Here is a 19,591-nt window from a genome sequence, read left to right as displayed (position 1 = left end):
AATGTAAACGTATGTCATCACTTTACTTTTTACTGTATAATAAAGTTGAACAAGGACTTTTAAGTAGGAGTATAGGTGCATGCAGCAGTTTCAGGCCACTGTAAAACCACTGGCAACAATATTAAGACACCTAGATAATAATGTACCCGTCCAGTCTATTTGTATTTTCTAACCTCACTAACTGTTAGAAAATATAATCCGAACTATTGATTTTGATCTGTTGTTTAACAAATGAACATTGGGCGGCAGCAGCCTGTAGCCAGATGTCGGAAATAAAGTCCTCGAAGAAGAAGAGGGTGACGTACTTCCGGTAGCGCAGCCACCAGGTCATGTTGGTGTTCTCAGAGAAGAAAAGAATCAGACTTTAACTGACAGTCTTGAGGACAGCCAACGTCAAAGCTTTGGAGAACAGCTAACAAGGGAACACTGCGACATTAAAGCAGCGAGTAACTCTTTAAACTTTGTTCAAGTAAGAAAAGAGCAAATCCATTTTCTAGGTCGTGGTGCCTCAGAAGATACCGCTATGGCCAAGGTACAAGTGTTAAACGTTGCTGTGCTGGACAACCCGAGCCCGTTTGGAAATCCCTTTCAGTTTGAAATAACGTTTGAATGCATGGAGGATTTGCCGGAAGGTGGGTATAGTTTTCAGCTAACCTTAACGTGTAATGCCAGCTACATTATTCTTTGTTATATGTTAGCTATGGGTACTAGCTAACTACGTTTCTTCATTCTGCCTCTATGGTAACTTATACTTTGAGGAGGGTAGATGAGGTGCTTCGTCAGTAAATGACAAGCATGCTGTGTTGCTCGACGATATACCAGAATATTAGCCGTTTTTGTTGCTGGATAGTGATTTTTCATTTGACAAGTTGTTGAAAATTGGCGCTGGCGCGTTTATGGTCAGCGCCCCGCCTCCTGCCTGCACTGATTGGTTCGTGGACGTTCTGTGGAGATTTTCCCGGGAAGCTGATTGGTTGATCACGTTATGTTACTGTAGCAACGGAAAAGCTTAACGAGTTGCCGCGAACTGGGCAGAAACAACAGGAAAGCAGTAGCACGGAATGCCAGCCGAGAATAGCTTCTGGTGTCTTTAACTGTAGAGCTGTATACCAATAAGATATGTAATGGTGCCCTATGCAACTAAATTAATAACAGATAATGGTGCCCTGTGTAGCTAAATTAATAACAGATAATGGTGCCCCATGTAACTAAATTAATAACATATGTAATGGTGTCCTTTGTAACTTAATTCATTTTAGAACATTGTTGAAGGGAACACCATTTATTGTTGTGGTTATTAGTGTTTTAAGAGTAAATAAAATCAATTGTCTATGGATCCACTAATGACAGTGCATACTGTCAGCGTCGACTCATGTCACTTTTTTTTATAGATAGATATATACTTTATTCATCCCCAGGGGGAAATTTCGTATTATATTTTACGGTTTATATTTAGCCATCAGTGACATTGGAATGTCAATTGATATGCCACAATATTACAACAAAACGGCATGTGCTTCTGCTATATTTTGATTAAGACAGGTAGAGGAAGCTGTTTTGTTCTTGCATTTGAACAAGGAAAAAAATAAATATATATATATATATGTATATATATATATATGTATATATATATATATATATATATATATATATATATATATATATATATATATATTTGATTTGAATCAGTATAATGGCAATTATATATTATGAGTGTGTTATATCTTATCTAAGTGAACTTGTATACAAGCTGTTATTGTGCATACTATCACTGCCTGCATAGGGTGACTCGTGGGTCATGCAGCAGCTGCCTAAGTAGTATAAACATCCTCTTCTTTTGTTAAGTAATAAAGTACCACCTGTTAAGTAATGAAGTACTTATGGGGACAGGTTCCATATGTTAAGGGCAGGATGTATACATCTGTATGTCTTGTGAACACGTTGACCTAGTATTCCTTTTTTAATTTCTAAAGACTCCTTTATAACTGCCTCTTCTTGCAAGAATAAATTATTTCATAGACAAGTTCTGTTTTACAATATTCGTCATTTCAGCTTAAAAAGACTCAACAGCGGCTAAGGTAACCACATCAGCCAGTACACGTAGGGAAATGGAAGATACCAATATCAGCTCAAAACTCTGCTTTTCACCTATGTATAAAAAGCTTGCTTGTTTTGAAACGTCCAAGCGTAGTGTCTAGAAATAGAGCTTGTGCACAGTAATCAACATCAATAATATGTGTAACTCAAATTCCTTACAAACAGAAATGCATTGTATGTCTCTGTTGTGTGTATGTGATATCAGATCTGGAGTGGAAGATCATCTATGTGGGTTCAGCTGAGAGCGAGGAATACGACCAGGTTCTGGACTCTGTTCTAGTTGGCCCGGTACCGGCTGGCAGACACATGTTTGTGTTTCAGGTCAGTAAGCTGTGGTCACATGTTACCTCTCCTCTCATACAGCTAGACCACAGAAGCCATTGAATACTTGGACTGAAAAAGAAACCGGGGTAAATGTATTTGATTTCCCTAGTTTGGTCCTTTGTTTTTTTTCGATGCTGCATTAGTAACATGATTACTGTGGTTTACTTTGATCTGATTTCTTCCTTGTTGGGTTCCTGTCTGCCCCCTCAGGCTGATGCTCCTAACACAGGGCTGATTCCAGAGAGTGACGCTGTAGGAGTGACTGTTGTCCTTATAACCTGCACCTACCGTGGACAGGAGTTCATCCGCATTGGTTACTATGTCAACAATGAATACACAGACCCTGAACTACGGGAAAACCCACCCCTCAAACCAGACTACACTCAGGTAACACACTCAGAGAAGACTGTCGTTCATTTCTGTTATGCGTAGTAGCATAAAAATGAGTGATTTTTCCTATCTTTTTATGGATGGTATAGGGCTGTTCTCGACAGAAGGAATTCTAAATCGACTAACACAATTTTGTCAACTAATACATTTTTTTTTTTTTTGACGGATCTGTAAAGAATCACCAATTTAAATATTGTGTTTACAAGAGGTATGTTTGGAAGTCATTCAGCATGCCAAAAAAAACATGAAATAAACTAATTGTCGAAATATATCTTAGTTGACTAATCAACTAGCAGCCCTACAAGAGTGCCTTGCGTTTCTTTTCTTCTTTTTACTGGACTGAATCACAACTGATCTGTGTTTAAAAAATGTAATTAAATTAGATTTATTTCATTTTTATAAATTAACACAATGCTACAGATATTTTTTAAGATATGGTACAGTTCCTAGGCCCTACTTAGAAACGATAAGTCTGTTGAAACATGCACTGTTTTCTACTGCCCTCAGGTGACCTAAAATTTAAGTTACAGGCAACAGTATAATTAAGAAAGTATAATATATATATTATTTTATTTATTATTTGTCTTTTCTTGAATTTTCTTATGTTTTGTACCGTTTGTCAAACAAAGTAATAGAGATGCATCGGTTATGAAATTGTGTGTCGATACCAATGTTTAAAATAACAGTTTGGTAGATGGCTGATACCAATGTTCGACCGATTAATCAGTGCATCACTACAAAATAGCAATTTGAAGACGACTCTGTTACAATTTTCCAACAGCCCAACAACAGTCGATTGCTGATACATTTGCACAGGTGTGTTTGTGCTCCCACACCTTTTGGTTTCAGCTGATGGATGTGTTTGAGTGACTAGTTCCTTAGTTTAATTAACAAAATTAACTTGTAAGATTGTCAAGGCTGGAAATATATTTTAAAAATTCCTATATCATTAACAGAAAAATCCATTGTGTCTAAGTTTTTCTCTCTCACTGGCCTAACTGGCTTAACTCATCGTAAAACACACATTTCATTCAAACTCAACACAAAATAGAACTCACACAAACGGTCTTGTTCGTAATCACCAACTCTGTTTTAGTCTCTCTCGGCTCGCTGAGCAACACATCTCATTTATTCATCAGAAGCAGACCATTGAATTAGCTAAATAGAATGTCAATAATCGGCCAAAATATAAACCCAACCAGCATTTGTTCAACTGCCCAAGCAGAACACCTTACACACTACACTCTCTGTGCAATCTATACTCTACATGGAAACGGTACCTTCTTGTATTCACCTGACATGGATCCACTCAACTTTTGAAAAACGGTTGTATAATGTCTTCTGAAGCTGTGCAGAAGCTTTTTATAAATCTGAGAAAAATAATCCATGGGATGCCATTTCGGTTATCTCGGTTTGAGAGACCACACTTTTCTGGAAAGCCTGCATCCAGAACGAGAGGCATACAGTTGAGTGTTTAACAGGACTGGAGGGCCTAATCGAAAGATGCTGTTTAGTTCCATTCAGAAAAGCTTTGATAAAAACTAAAAGTCAGGACATCTCCACCACAGACAGGAGTTTTGACATTTCACCAATGTTACTTTTATTCTCTTAGCTCCTGAGGAATATTTTGGCTTCCAACCCCCGAGTCACCCGCTTCCATATCAACTGGGAGGGCTCGGCAGACAAGATGGAGGACTGCGAAAATGTCGACCCGTCCCCCAACATCAGCGGCATGCTCCCACCGTCCTGTATACCAGGAAAGATGCCACCTCTTGGACTGATGCCAGACAACTCCATGGACTGCATGTAAAAAATCATCAGATTAAGATAATGGACAAGAGGTTGTTCTTATCTGTACACTCAACCACATTGCAAACACACATTTGGACAAGAAGGCCAAGGATGTATCAAGGACATTATTTTTATACAGCATACACAAATGGGATGTATCTGGCATTGTTACAAACTGATTTTGTCTCTTGTGCTCTCTTTCGCCACATACAGGCCTGCACAACCAGCTTTGCCTTATTTTAATATATCTCTGTCTTAGACAATGTCAAAGCTGAGCCAGATAAAGTTTTGAGTCCTCAGGGTGGGGCGATTTTAAGACGGCCATATCCTCACAGCCCTGAGATTTGCAAGTCATACACATTCACTAATGGTCACCTGTTTGGTATCCATACTGTGCTGTTCATTGTGTCTTCTGAGCATGGATCAAAGATATGGGCAGTGCTCTGTATGTAGCACTTGCTGTTTATAGTAAAGCATTTAATTGTTGTGAAATTGTGTCATGTAAATGTGTAGCATCTGGAGTAAGAGTGCCAGTGGACAGAAATGTTGGGTTTGAAATGTGGGTCATGTTCAGGGGCCTGTTGCAAGAACTAGCTGTATTTACTGTTGGCTAGATAGCTTATGCGGAGTACAACCTTGTGTTTGCAAGTTTTAAAGTTATCCCGATAATCGGCCCCAGTTCAGTTAAATGTCTGTCTCTAATGATGCACAAAACATGTAGGAAAAGGAGATGAAGACATGGTTTCTGGATTGCAGTTAAGGTTTAGGTTTTCTGTAAATAATGTTTTCTCAGTGCTCATATTGTCTTCAAGATGAGAAGGCACATTTTCTTTTTGTACTTACTATATATATTCTCTGCCTCCAGTATTTGTAACAATGGGGGTTGTGATGGGCTTAATAAAGTTTGTTTTGTGGACCTAGTGCTACTCTCTGGTAATCGCCACATCTTAATTACACAGCTGCTTTCCCTATTGACCAGTGAGGAAGGAAGCACACTAGCAAAACTGTGTGTTGGCCCACTCTTTCCCCTCCCCTCCCCTGGCTCCTTTCTTTTTCCAATTTCATTCATAAAATGCAGCAGCATCACGCCACCATTTTCACTCTAGCCTCATGTTGCTTGGCAACTGCAGCACAACGGGAGGGGACTGTCTGCTCTCACCCATTTCATCTCTTGGTTGAAGGGACCAGCTCCTCCGTCCTTCCATCTGTTATACCTCGGTCTGCTTTGTGCATGTCTACACTGTTTAACTGCACTTTAACCAGCTGCAACGTTAAGGTGATGTACACATTAGAGCTCATCATTAATCAGAATCCAATGTTTTTTTTTCCTGGGATGAGCTGTTCTGCACAATGTATACCTTCACGTTTGGTACTTTGAATATGTGAATTTGATGCAAATGTGTCTCTTTTACGTCTTGTGTACAATTGTCTTTTTTATATATATTTATATTACACACTTTTTACTCGTGAAATTAATTAACAATAAAAACGTAGCCGCCAAAGATTAGTTTTGAAAACCAGATGTGCCAGAGAAATGATCAGCCCTGTAGGGCAACATTTCTAACATGGTATAGCTTGTACTGCTGATGTAATTTGGTATTTTGGGCACCATTAAAATAATGAAGTAACTGGTTAGAGGCCTCATGGTATCAGACCCTGCAGGGATATATATCGTGGGTGTTTGTGAGCCTGGAGTCCTTTTCACGTTCTGATTTGTTCACCAACACCAGCTCAACTTATTATTGAAATAAGTTATTTAAATGCAAATCTATGTGAAAGTGTGCCTTTTGAGGATCCTCATAAGGGTCCTTGGGCATCTGCTCCACTCACCCTATAGGTACACCAGATGTGGGGTGACAGATAGTAAAGGTAGGTGGGCCACAGATAGGATGAGGCTCTGCGTGTTTTCATTCGACACCGATACTAATACAAATATATATTTCATTTCTCGTGATTCATTTCTTACTAGATAAACTCTTCCCTCCATGCACGTCTGTCTGCGATCTGTTTTAGAAGTCCTGCCAACCAGACCGCGCCGCGCGTGCGTTAATTTCTGACCAACATTTCTAAAAATAGCTCGCGGTTGACGTCACTTAGCCAAACGCGTATCAGTCGCTTAGCGGCGGGGGGTGACAGAGCGCGAGGAGGGAGGGTTTTTCTTTTTTGGAGGGAGGGGGCCATTCCTAACGGCCAATAGATATCCTCGCATTCACCAAGATTCCCACGGTTCGGCCGCCACAAGCCAATGGAGGAGAGCAACCGGAGAAAGTGGGCGCGGACGTCGTCGAGAGGAAAATAATCGTTGACGTTCCCGTCGCTGGCTATTTGTAGGGTGGCGCTACGTTGCTGTTGTTGATGGATTGAAAGGCCAATCAGAGCGCTCCGTGGAACGGCATCGTCGATAGCTGGCCAATCCGTAGCCGAGCTCCAGCTGTCAATCAACCCGGTTCTGGCGAGTGGGCGGGATGTTCGCTCGGCTGTAGTTCCGTCATCTCGCCCGTCTCCGAGGCTACAGGGGGCCAATGTTGATTTGGGCAAATTCGCGTCGTTGTCGGACCCCGCCGAGGATTCATTTTTTAAATCTGGGTTCGGTGGCGAAAAGCGGCAGTCTTTTGATTGAGAATATTGCATCCCCGCCGTCGGTATAGCTGGGTTTTTTTGGGGAGGGGGTGGGGGGGTTGGGGGAGAGGTGGGGAGCCAGGGGGGCCTCGCTCGGAGGGGGCTGCAAGGAGGGACAGGAGAAGATTGGATCCTCCGTGTTCAGGCCAACTGCGCCGAGGTCGGCCTGGCAGTCCAGTGAAGCCCCAGCGACCGAGACACCACAGCGACAGCTCCCCGTGGATTTAATCTCGGTACCGTCCGCCGGTGGAGTGAGTGAGCCCGCTCCGCGAGACCGTCTTGCGCACCAGCAGCTGTCAGGCTATTAACGACCAAAACCCCGCTTGGTAACCGCTACATCTGGATTTAGGAAACACCGCTCGGACCTAATCGAGTTACCGGCTTGACACGGCTGCAGGGCGGCCACAAAGCCACGGATCGCCCGTTGACAAGTTGTCATCATGGGCAACGCGCCCACGGCCAGGAAAGGCAGCGAGATGGAAAGCGGTGGGTACCATCGCCAGTAATGTTACACATCAGTCTTTCAGCAGCAGCACCTGCTCGGTCGCAGCCTCGTGAAATGATCAGAGACGATGTGATACAACAGGCTGTGATGGCTTCAATTCACACGCCGCACACAGTTAATTAGAGGCCTATCCTTGCTTTCTCATTCATTAAGCTCCACGAGCACGTCCATGACAAGTCATCGGTACAAACCAATGCAAGCTCCCAAGATCATGAATGTCATACCTTTTTAAATTCAGGAGCATCGTGTGTACATGGAGATGAAAAAGGGGGATCTCTCCTCAGATGTTGTGGACTCTTTGCTTTGCTTTGAGTGGATGCTCAGGTGGAATGAAGCAGGATGTCGAGCGGTGTTCAGACACATCTCTGCATGTGCTGCTCAACGTCCGACAGCGATTGTAAACTACGAGCATTTTGCAATATCCACTGTCCTGAAATATTGCCAATATCCCAACACACTAAGTGTCAGATATTTCCTAAACACTCTAGGCCTGTTGCTCCACTCCTTTGGAAAGAGATGCTGCTTAAACTGTGTGTGGGTGAGCTGAATCTAATTAACGTGAACCCATTGGCTGAGCTGGTCTCAGTGTGTCTGCTGTTCTGTAAGTCTCGTGTAAAGTTGCTGTTATGCACAAGGGTGAGAGTATGCCAACCTCAGAGTATGTATGTATTCATTATTTCCTTGGCTTTTCTATTTACCATGACTTAAAAAATGTTTTTTTTTTACCATGCATTGGTATTCAAACAGTTTTCTATCAACCAGATACACTTTTCAGCAAACCGCTTCAAAAAGCTCACAGGGATGACAAAAGAGTTTATGAAATATGGTTTACGAAGCTCTGTGTGTATCAAACATGCACTCATGGTGAGTGAGCATCGTAGTTGAAGTGTTACTAGTTCACCTAACTCAACCATATTTCCCCCACAGGTTATTATAACCCATTCAAGGTACATAGACAGAGGGGGAGTAGAGAGTGAGACAGGAAGGGCATGCACCTTCGCTCACTATGACAGCTGCACTGTGTGAGGTTAAACCTTGTTGTGTGGTTAAATTAGTCAACTTCTAAGTCCACTGGAGACGTCTGAAGGCAGGAAAATGAGCCTCAATACCTCATACTGTGCTGATGCTTTACATACTGAACCCAGAATAATCCTAAAGAGGCTCTGCGCTGAGATTAGACAGAATTTTTGTGTGTTTTTTTTTTGTCAGGAGAGTGCTACGAGGCGAAGTGAGACGGCTCTGGTAGGAGCTTTCTTATTAAGTCTGCAGGTTTAGCTTGACACTTAACATCTTGATAGAAACCCCACGCTACAAACTGGGACTGTGGAGTTTGAAAGATCAAGGCATTTAACAGGAAGGAATTATTTTTAAACTTCACTCATCGGGACTAAATATCTCTAGTCTTTGATCCTATAAAATCTGTCTCTTGTGAGTCCCCCACATTTATGGAACAAATAAAGTGCTGGTTAACATGGAGGCATTGCATTACATATTTCCTCCTACAGGTCTTCCCCTTCTTCTAATGCCAGTTTAATCTCACAAACCACTAAAGCTTTTCTCGTGATCTTGTCTTCCACAGTCAAGGAGTTCCTTGCTAAAGCCAAAGAGGACTTTCTAAAGAAGTGGGAGAGCCCTGCACAGGTTAGTGTTTGGATGTATGTGACGTTCATCTAACACATCAGGAATGTGAATATGTTCTGCATGCGCTTGGATGCATACGAACATGTGTACATTCCTATGCTGCGTGACCAAACATATCAAATATATGTGTGGTGTTTTCTCGACTATTCCTCTTGAAATTGACTTGTTTTACATATTCATTTGTGCGCCCCAAATTGGTATGTTTTTTTCTGTTCTGCCAGCTACCACTGTACATTTATATCTATTTGGACAGTGAAATAAAGCAAGCGGCTTGTAAAATATGCAGTGTGATGATTCGGTTTATCATTTATTGATTTTACGTTAAAATCATCTTGTCTTTTCCTAAATTCCTGTTGTCCAAGTTATTATGATGTTTTTTTTTACGGGTGTGAAGAATATTGAACATTGAATATTACATTGATTGTTTGAGAAGCATTTTCTTATATACCTTGTATTATTCTTGTTTGCGTTAGGGCATTTTTTGTAACCGTATTATACAGCGCTTGGAATGTGATTTTTTTAAAGTTCTGTGCTGCATGACTTGACATGAGGCGGTATGACTGTTTTTTTTTTTTTTTTGTATAAACTTCATGTAGATGATCTCAATCACGATATATTTTACAGGTTCATATAATAGGTTTGAATATGACTGATATCTATATAGATATTCTGTTCATTGTATGTACAATATATCCAGTATATTTATATATATATATATATATATATATATATATATATATATATATATATATATATATATATATATATTACATTATATACTCTGGGATTGTATAAGAACATAACTCGAGCATTTGCTTCCCTGTACAAAAACAATACATAATATAGATCAGATAGTAAATGTGAGCATAGGACACATTAGAAAAACTCACCATCCCATTTTCACTAAATCGTCTTGTCTGTCTAGAACACCGCCGGCCTGGAGCAGTTTGAGAGGTTGAAAACCCTGGGCACGGGCTCATTTGGCCGTGTGATGCTTGTGAAGCAGAAAGAAACGGGACAGCATTATGCCATGAAGATCCTCAACAAGCAGAAGGTCAGTCTGGGTCAGGAGGGCCCCGGTGGGATTGAGGTCGTTTCAACGTAACTCTCATTTAAGGACAGCTGCAGGATGATCATTGGAAATGTCATTGATGGGAAAGAATTTACTCGCAAGGCTCCAAACGTTCGTGGATATTAAAAAGTGCCTCCCCTTTAAGTGCTGGTTGAAAGATGCAGAGACTCAAATACAGATGCAGGCCTTTCCCCCAATTGAGCCTCTTTGAACAAGCTTGTGCTGAAGCAGACATCGGCTGGAGTGTCAGGGCCGAGGGGTTCTTAATGCATCAAGAAGTTATTGTGTTTACCAATTTAGAATTAATTTGTGCCCACACTGATCATCTCTTATGAGTAATATTTATAGAAGCATATTTTTATAATCCAGTAGATTTAACACCTGAAAAAGCAAGGTTCTTTAACACATGCAGGTTAGGACAAACGGTCAATACACTTTAAATGCAAAGTTCACAATTTGTATTAATGTCGTCTGTGTATCCACTATGTGCTAGCAACCTGACAACCTACATGGCCAAATATATGAAAGGAGAGACCGTGACCCTATTGTCTCTTGGATAAAAGCATCTATGGTGATTTTGCCAATCTGCTTAGACAATATACCTCCTACTCCATAATATATTCATCCTATTCAGTCCCAGTTTCCAGTTTGTGCCACTTTGCACCATATGTACTGTATGTCTGTGTGCCTTATTCACAAGAATAAATCTTTAAACATTTTGAAAATATTGAACCTGTCAGTAAAGGTTAGACTTCTGAAGTTACCTCCAGTTGTGTGTTGAATAAGTACTCCCATGTGAACATAAGCAGAACAAAACAAACAAAATAGATAGATGCATTTTGAATGCAGACACTTGCAGATATCAGTCGAGCCTGAAGGAGGCAGACGGTTTCAGAGCTGCTGCTGTCATAACTAAGGAAAAAACATTATTTGACAAAATGACCCAACCAATTATTATATCTCATAATAAGACCAATATCATAAAATTGTATTTATTTTTTCATCAGGAATACAAATGAATGGGGTGCCTAGGTTGCCACATAAACACATACGACATAAACTCTCCTTCCCCCTCTTTGTTTTGCCTTTCAGGTGGTGAAGCTCAAGCAAATAGAGCACACTCTGAATGAGAAGAGGATTCTTCAGGCTGTCAGCTTTCCTTTTCTGGTGCGGTTAGAGTACTCGTTCAAGGTGGGGAGAATTTGAGATTGTGTGTGTGTTTGTGTTTGTGTTTGTGTTTGTGTGGCTGTGTGCTGATGATGAGTGACTGAATAGATGTTCCTTCTTTCCACTCATCTGCTTTGCCCCAATTCCTCATTCCATCTTTTAAGTTGCTATTTGTCTACAGCTCACCCAGTTGACTTATGTCATGTTTTCATGCGTGTTGAGAAACGCGTACCGCTTGGCTTCAAAAACTGACTCTTTTTGTGTATTTTTATGTAAACGTATCTTTAGGTTATGTTGTATATTACTAATTATTTCAACTAAGCGCCAAAAGCATTGCATTTGAAGTTTAAGCTTTATTTATTTGTGTCATATCAAATGCTTTTTTCTTTTGTAATTTGTGAAAGAATAACCATAACTGAGAAAATAATATAAAAATGTAAGTGAATATATTTCTGGATTATGATTTTGTCATATTTATGACATCAAAACATTTAATTAACCTTCTCACTTCATTCCAGTGTACAGAAGTTCTGTATAATGCGTATAACAGGCATACAATGTACTCTCAATGAATCCTTTCAGTTTCAATCAACATTGTATGAATGTATCTCAAATTCTTCTGGTTGAAGACCACATCCAAGTATTTCTAATGATCTGTGTGATCATAAAATCGTTTTAGTTTTTATACAAAATGAAATGCTCTCTTAAGTTGCGTGAACGTCCTGATGCAATGATCTGCTTGTTTACAATCTCATCCATATCATCACTTCCATTGTCATTGACAATTCATCTCATCAGGTGTTTGCCATCTGCAAACGTGAAATGAGCCACAAATTCTTCAACATTTTCACACCCCAGCTTTGTCGGGGGCTGGCTGTGCTCGTACAGACTAACGCAGCTGATGGCCATACTCCAATTAAAGCCTTATTCAGGTTAAGCTTTGAATAAACCTATTAACAGAATTTTCCTGTCCACATGTCTCGCCCTTCACACTCATGGAAGAGTCAACAAGCTTAGTTTGGGTATTTTGACAGGAAGTTGTATCTGCAGACGTCAACCTTGATGATGTAAATCTAGTATTACTCTGCTAAAGGGTGTCACAAAACTTATATTAAAGTATGATAGACACTTATTTTTTTCATTATGATAATAACTGAAATAAACGTTGGTTAATTTATTTCTTTTCTCCTGCAAAATGCTGTCTCCATGTTGTCCATCCTGTGTGTTTGTGTACGTTCGTATGTGTCACTATGCGAGGGTCACTAACAGTCTTTTCTTCTCTAGGACAACACTAACCTCTACATGGTGATGGAGTATGTACCCGGTGGAGAGATGTTCTCCCATCTACGGAGAATTGGCAGATTTAGGTTAGTGTTTATAGGCACATACAGAGGTACATTGTAGCGTTCTGTACTCTCAATTCCTTGCTGTTCTCCTCTATTTTATTCTCTTGTAGTCTATTTTATTCCACTCTTTACAGCTCTGTTCTCGTCAGGTCTCCTTTAGCTCTACTTTGTTTTATTTGGCTACGTTCCCCGCTGCTCTGTTCTGAACGTCACACTCCACTAAACGACCCGGTGTTTATGTTTATGTTTGTGTACAGTGAGCCTCACGCTCGGTTCTACGCTGCTCAGATCGTTCTCACCTTTGAGTATCTTCACGCTTTGGACCTGATCTACAGAGACCTGAAACCTGAAAACCTGCTCATAGACCAACAGGGCTACATACAGGTAACTAACACCTGATGCAGTGATATGCGAAAGCTGATCATAACGTACTTGTGAATTAATTTCTGCATGTATTCACAGGATTTGTCTGCCTCTATTAATCATTAAAGGTCAGTGGGAGTTGGCAACTGATGCTAAACAAAGTCCGCCCCTCTTGTGTCCCAGTGGCTCTTGAGATTTCAGGCTTTCTAAACATGCAGACTGGCCCAGCTGTGTTTGTTTGCTGGGAGTTCTCCTCACCCCTCAGATGTTCAGCCTCCAGCCCAATCCCCCTTGACTTTCCGGCTGGGCACTGTACCCATGATTTAGTTTGTCTAAAACCTAAGTGAACACCTGTGCAGCATTGGAGGGGGGGAGGGGGGTGTTCTTTCTCAACTAATTGATTAATTGTTTAATCTTTGAACGATCATAATTCTATGGATAAATGGCAATCACAATTTCCTAGAGCCCAACGTGATGTCATCACACCATCTTGCTTGTGTGACCAAAGCCAGATATTCAGTTTACAAGGCGAGACAAAGAGAAGCATTTGAGAATCTCGAAACATGAGAGCAGAGTGTATTTTGCAATGATCTGTGTTTACTGAGGAGTCTGTCTCGTAGATGTTGCTGCCCTCTAGTGGCGAACAGGCAAATTAAGACTGGTTCAAAATCCCATTGCTGCCCCGAGATCTTTGCCTTGCTCCATCTCTTTGCCTCTGTCTATCGCCTGGCTCTCCCTCCGTCTGCCTTTCAAGCACTAAATCTCAGCCGGGCACTCTTCTCATTGTTTGACAACGTTCTTTCATTTCCCCTCTCAGGTGACAGACTTTGGCTTTGCCAAACGCGTAAAGGGCCGGACCTGGACACTGTGTGGCACCCCAGAATATCTGGCCCCAGAGATTATTCTCAGCAAGGTGAGCCACCATTGTTCCTCGTTTTATCTTGTGAACTGTCAGCTGTGTTTCCTTCCAAAACAAGATGTTCTGCATTTGAACAAACAATGATACCAACTTGTTACCAACACATTAGAACAGTTTCTTTACAGGATAGTTGTTCATTTGAGTTGGCAGAGTTTGTAACATTTGGCTGCTGGTGTTTATGCTCCTGCCAGCCAGAGGACCTGCATCTCGGGGTGTTGGTGTTTGGTCACCTGGGTTGTTTAAGCCATGCTAGGCATGTGGGTTTAAGGGGCAGCTATCAAGCACACACAGCTCAAATGTTCCTCTTAACAAGATATAAACAGTTTAATGTGGCTTGAAAGCAGTCACATGCTGTTACCGACTGCTCTTGACAGGCTATCAAACTATTGAAGCTTCATTCATAATGCTGACATTCAAATTAATAATCAATATTCAAGTGCTGCACAGCTTTTGTTTCCTTCTGTTTACACTGTATTTCTTTAGGATTGTTTCAGACTCCTGTAATTCAAACATGCCCAATAACTCAGAGGGATGTAAAGTCCCAGTGTCAAAATGTATTGAAAATCATTTCTAAATTCACAACATGTTCTCACTCCCAAAATATTCTGCTTCATTCCATGTTTTTTGGTTTAGCATTTCAAAAACAACATGTTCACTTTGGTCAAAACAACGAGAGGCACGCACCTGTATTAACGGGGTGATATAGCAGCAATAACAGTACCATAAATTACATTTATATATACATTCATAAAAAATAGAAAAAAAAACATTGTGACATCTTTATTGATGGAACACTGTAAGATGTCCTTGAATGGTTCTCATCTTCAGTATAATATCTCCTAGTACTTCATTACCCCCCCCCCCCCCCCCCCCCCCCCCCCCCCCCCCCCCCCCCCCGACACGCTGTATATAACAATCCTATCTCTTCCTTCTGAACATATAAATGGGATCCACAGACTATGTTGGAAAAAATAAGACGTACCCGAGGAAGGAGGAATGAATGATGAATGAAAGTTAAAAAATACTAAAATTAAATGTTTTCTTGAGTAACCGTCTATAATGCTCTCTTTTTGTCTCTACTTTCCTCCGTCCTTGATCTATCCACCAGGGGTATAACAAGGCCGTAGACTGGTGGGCGCTGGGCGTACTGGTCTATGAGATGGCAGCAGGGTACCCGCCTTTCTTTGCTGACCAGCCCATTCAGATCTATGAAAAGATCGTATCAGGGAAGGTGAGTCGGACTCTCGGATTCCCACTTGGTGCCACTTGCTGTTGTGTTGGTTTTGACTTTCACTGCTGTGATGTTGGCTTTCTTAGAAGTTCCTGTGGCAAAGTTTGAGTTTCCGCCATGTTGGATACTGCTAGTCATACAAGAAATGACCTCCTTTAGGCCACCACGTGAAGGTTAGAGAAGCGGACTTGGACTTGTTCGTAACCTCTTGTCTTCTGTCTCAGGTGCGTTTCCCATCTCACTTCAGTTCAGACCTGAAGGACCTCTTGAGGAACCTGTTACAGGTGAAAGTGGATTCATTCTGAAGTTCAGGCTACCTTTACCCTGCTGTGTGTTCTGAACAAGTGAGGAAAATGTATTGGTATTACCCTCAGGTGGATCTAACAAAACGTTACGGGAACCTCAAGAACGGAGTCAACGACATCAAGGGACACAAATGGTTTGCAACCACTGACTGGATTGCCATCTACCAGAAAAAGGTACGCGTGTCTGTGAGTGTGTCTTGTGTCAATGCAATGACTTCCCTTCTGTAAAGTTCACTTCTCAACTGGTGTTTCAATTGTCTTCAGGTGGAAGCTCCCTTTGTTCCCAAGTTCAAAGGACCAGGTGACACCAGCAACTTTGACGACTACGAGGAGGAGGAGATCCGTGTCTCCTTCAATGAGAAATGTGCCAAGGAGTTTGCTGAGTTCTAGAGATAGAGAGCGCGAGAGGAAGAAAGAAGGAAGTAGGGAGAGTCAAAGGTAGGCTGGTCAAGTGGGAGACGTACGGAGAGAGTACTGTCTCCTGTCCAATCACAAGCACCAGCTACAACAAGAGGGGGAAATAGGATAGAGAAGGTCAAAAGAGCAAGGAGACTGATAACCAGCAGTGTTGCCTTTTCTGTTGCGTTTCTGTTGTATTTTATTTATGATTCTGTCTTACTTATGGATCCCTTTACAATGAAGGCGTGCTTCTGATTCAAGGGTGTTGGGAACCCCACTTATTTAGAGTTGCCTCAACACATTTTCACCCAAGATCTTCCCTCCTCTTGTATTGTTTCGATCATCATTTCATCACTTTTAGGCCCCATCACAGAGAAATGAGTCCGTCTGTTCTAGTCTCCTGCGGTCGGTTGTTCATCACATGAATCCTATAGAGTCGATCAAGTTGAGGTCTCAGTCTGCACAAAAGTTTCTTCAATTTAAACTGATAACCCGGCCAGCTTGCTCTCTGTCTCTGTCTCTCTGGTGAGCAAGAGGAGCATTTAATTGAACATTTGAATGAATCACACTTGTATGCACTTAAATAACTTTTGTCATTTATTCTTTAAGTATTTAAATCTTTGCCGTTTCATATCGTAGACATCATACCTCGAGTCACCGGCATTATTGGCCAAAAGAAAAACATGAAGATGATGCATTGTCTACTCAAAGAAGTTGGTGTCAGAGACAAATGACACTTCAGGGGGAAGAAGTCAGTTAAGTTTACTGTGTAACTCCATCTATACTTCTTATCATTGTTTGCGTAGCCAGGCATTGTGCCACAATTTTTAAATGTTACTTGATACTAGTTGCTCCAATTATTTCATGTCACGCAAACAAACAAGGAAATTTGGATAAGGGAAGTTTCAATAGTGTTGTGAAGGAACACCATAACATAATGGTATCTCAGGTTTGAACATATCACTTAATAAGACATTTTATCAACATTAAACATTAGGGTTAGCAGGTCAAGAAGATGTGTGAGACACTTGCTTATGTTATAGATTTGGGAATTTAAAGTTCTGGTGAGCACTAAGAGGAACGAAAGGGAATATTAAGACTTTTAGTTAGGGTATTCCACAATTTTCCCTTCCAGAGGATTTGGTTTCGATAACTCGACAACTGTTTGGTCCTAAAAGCTCTCGCTGTCTATGCTCAGAGCTCATTTACTAGTCAAGCTGATGCAGCATTTTGAATCAACCATTCGGCCCTTGCCTACTCCAGTTCGAAGAGACCATCCGAGGCAGACTACCTCCAACTGCCTCTGGCTGGTAGTCACTGGAACACTTTGAGCAGTCACAGGTGGTCTGGATATTGTGCTTCATGGTCTTTTATAGACACCTGTGTTCATCTCCACAGCACAGCACTTACATGTGCCAGCAGCTCTTTTCCCATCTCTGTGTTTACATGCACAGTTTTTGTTTAATTCTGTTTTCCATGTGGTGATGATGTAAAGAGGACTGCTACTCCATTGAAGAAGTTAGGAAAAGGTCTTAGGTTGAATAGAGGTCGGACTGAAAAGAGACAAGAATGATCTCAGCGCTCAGTATACAAGCTGCCTGTTTTAAAGTGCACGACACATAGCAGCACTTCAGGTGTCCAACGCCTAATTAGCACCTGAGCTATGATGGCAAACTACTTAAGCAATGCCCAAAATGTTGGTCATTGTAGGATTTGGTCATTCAGAATTTATAAATAGTGTCTATTTCAAACATTCAAATGCCTTCTTCATAGCTGTGTTTTAATGTGCCACCATGATGAAGATGATCTATCTTGGTTCAAACAGGCACTCTGGTTTTTCTCTGATTCCAGATTATTTGAACGAGTCCTTCCTGTCCACAAAAAGTTGAGATGTCGGGAAATGTAACAAGCTTTTTTTTAAACTTACACATTTGTAATGTGCAACTGTGTGTGTGTGTAAATCAAATGATACACACACAATTACATTTATAGTCTCATCAAATTTAAAATGACCAACCATCAAGGAATATTTACAGTGGGCTAAAAGACCTGTTTCAGATCATTTTTAGATCTATGTAGCCCAACGTCCAGAGCAGGGTTAACTAGCTATAGGGCCCCAAACCCCTATTGCCCCACCATTCCTCCCTCTGTCTGTACATTATGTACAGTATCACTATGCTGGAATATTACATGGCCCCAGGTTTACTGTGTGCTAATTTGATTTAAACAAATTAATTGAGGAAATTGCACCATGTAAGCACAGCACTAGCAAACTTAATGGAGGCCTTAAAGGGACAGTGATTTAGTATAGCACTTCCATAAAACCCTAGATATCCTAAAGTTTATGCCATGTTCGTGACATATGAGATGGATGGTTTGACAACTTCACAGGCTGAGGAGTCGTCCACATGAGTAGTAAACAGACTTTGGCATGTCAAATCGAGTGGGTCCAGGACACCTCTCAGACGGGGACTCAAATTGAAGTAGCATCTATCTCAAGTCCCTTCATGGTGTCCGTTGATATTGTGCTTAATAAATCCCAAACAGAGTTAATATGAATCAAATCACCACAAACTAACTGCTTTGTGTGAACTCTGGGCTTTTGGAGTCAGGGGCCCTGCAGTTGGCCCTTTGCCCGGTTGGTAATCCGGCCTCACTAATGTCCAGTAAAAAGGCTTTTGCCTGAAAGACAGAGTCACACACACAAGGCAACCGACTCGTGACCAAAAGGGTTCATCCCCTCTCCTGTATTACTTACTACTCTTCAGATTCTTCTTTCTCATTGAGAGAGGCGGAATAACATTTCATTGATCAATCCCAAGTCAAAATCATAACGGCAGATAGATGGTGGCAAGAGCTACAAGGTACCACTTGTAGTTATCAGCTGGCTTATTGGATATGATGGACTATTTTTTCTGACCTTTTTTTGTTATTATTATTATTATTATTATTATTATTATTATTATGACATTGTTGTAAACCACTTGTTGAGACTTCACATTCGCTGTATTTCCTCCATGTCGAGTTTAATGTTGACTATATCACCATGGACAAAATTGAAGTTATGATACAATATTATTCCCTGTCTCCTCAATGTTTTTTTGCAGTAATACAACTTCCTCTTGATGCAGGCACAATGCTGGTACATACTGTCGCACTTTTTAGGGAAACGAGACCCGATGTAAACCATGTTAACCCCTGCCACACACACATACACACAACACACACACCTCCACACACACACACACACACACGCACACACATATATACACACACAAACACACTGCAAGGGGAAGCGTCTAAAGTCACGGGAGAGGTGACATAAAACACGAAGTGTAATATTTTGCAACATGAGTATCATTCCAATAAAGTTTTACTTGTAAAATTCGACTGAACATGTGTGTGCCTCCCGGATTTGTATT

The 19,591-nt window shown here is 41.1% G+C and overlaps 2 protein-coding genes across 3 annotated transcripts; both read left to right on the top strand.

Moving 5' to 3' along the window:
• Positions 1–292: 292 nt before the first annotated feature.
• asf1bb (anti-silencing function 1Bb histone chaperone) lies at positions 293–5,525 on the top strand. Its single transcript, XM_034529869.1, has 4 exons — positions 293–632; positions 2,303–2,418; positions 2,632–2,808; positions 4,424–5,525. The coding sequence occupies exons 1-4, from the start codon at positions 524–526 to the stop codon at positions 4,619–4,621; spliced, it is 600 nt and encodes a 199-aa protein (XP_034385760.1). The 5' UTR covers positions 293–523; the 3' UTR covers positions 4,622–5,525.
• A 1,779-nt stretch (positions 5,526–7,304) lies between these two features.
• On the top strand, positions 7,305–19,247 carry prkacab (protein kinase, cAMP-dependent, catalytic, alpha, genome duplicate b). 2 transcript variants are annotated; one of them, XM_034529860.1, is made up of 12 exons: positions 7,305–7,472; positions 7,571–7,707; positions 9,306–9,367; positions 10,293–10,421; positions 11,532–11,630; positions 12,891–12,973; positions 13,210–13,336; positions 14,133–14,228; positions 15,343–15,465; positions 15,690–15,749; positions 15,840–15,944; positions 16,035–19,247. In XM_034529860.1, exons 2-12 carry the CDS (start codon positions 7,662–7,664, stop codon positions 16,158–16,160), a joined length of 1,056 nt encoding a protein of 351 aa, XP_034385751.1. In that variant the 5' UTR covers positions 7,305–7,472; positions 7,571–7,661; the 3' UTR covers positions 16,161–19,247. The 2 variants fall into 2 exon arrangements, with proteins under 2 accessions (XP_034385751.1, XP_034385750.1); XM_034529859.1 differs by having other exon boundaries at positions 7,305–7,707.
• The last annotated feature ends 344 nt before the right edge of the window (positions 19,248–19,591 follow it).

Source organism: Cyclopterus lumpus, chromosome 1, assembly GCF_009769545.1.
Source record: "Cyclopterus lumpus isolate fCycLum1 chromosome 1, fCycLum1.pri, whole genome shotgun sequence".
Taxonomy (NCBI): Eukaryota; Metazoa; Chordata; class Actinopteri; order Perciformes; family Cyclopteridae; genus Cyclopterus; species Cyclopterus lumpus.
The sequence above is the reverse complement of the archived record's forward strand: the minus strand, read 5'-3'. Positions and strand labels throughout refer to the sequence as shown.

Bases quoted from the DNA above. Each gene is read 5' to 3' on its own strand.
- asf1bb (XM_034529869.1), top strand. From the start codon at position 524: ATGGCCAAGGTACAAGTGTTAAACGTTGCTGTGCTGGACAACCCGAGC. The intron at 633-2,302 runs GTGGGTATAGTT...ATGTGATATCAG, and splicing joins CATGGAGGATTTGCCGGAAG to ATCTGGAGTGGAAGATCATC. The intron at 2,809-4,423 runs GTAACACACTCA...TTATTCTCTTAG, and splicing joins TCAAACCAGACTACACTCAG to CTCCTGAGGAATATTTTGGC.
- prkacab (XM_034529860.1), top strand. From the start codon at position 7,662: ATGGGCAACGCGCCCACGGCCAGGAAAGGCAGCGAGATGGAAAGCG. The intron at 9,368-10,292 runs GTTAGTGTTTGG...TTGTCTGTCTAG, and splicing joins AGTGGGAGAGCCCTGCACAG to AACACCGCCGGCCTGGAGCA. The intron at 10,422-11,531 runs GTCAGTCTGGGT...TTTGCCTTTCAG, and splicing joins AGATCCTCAACAAGCAGAAG to GTGGTGAAGCTCAAGCAAAT.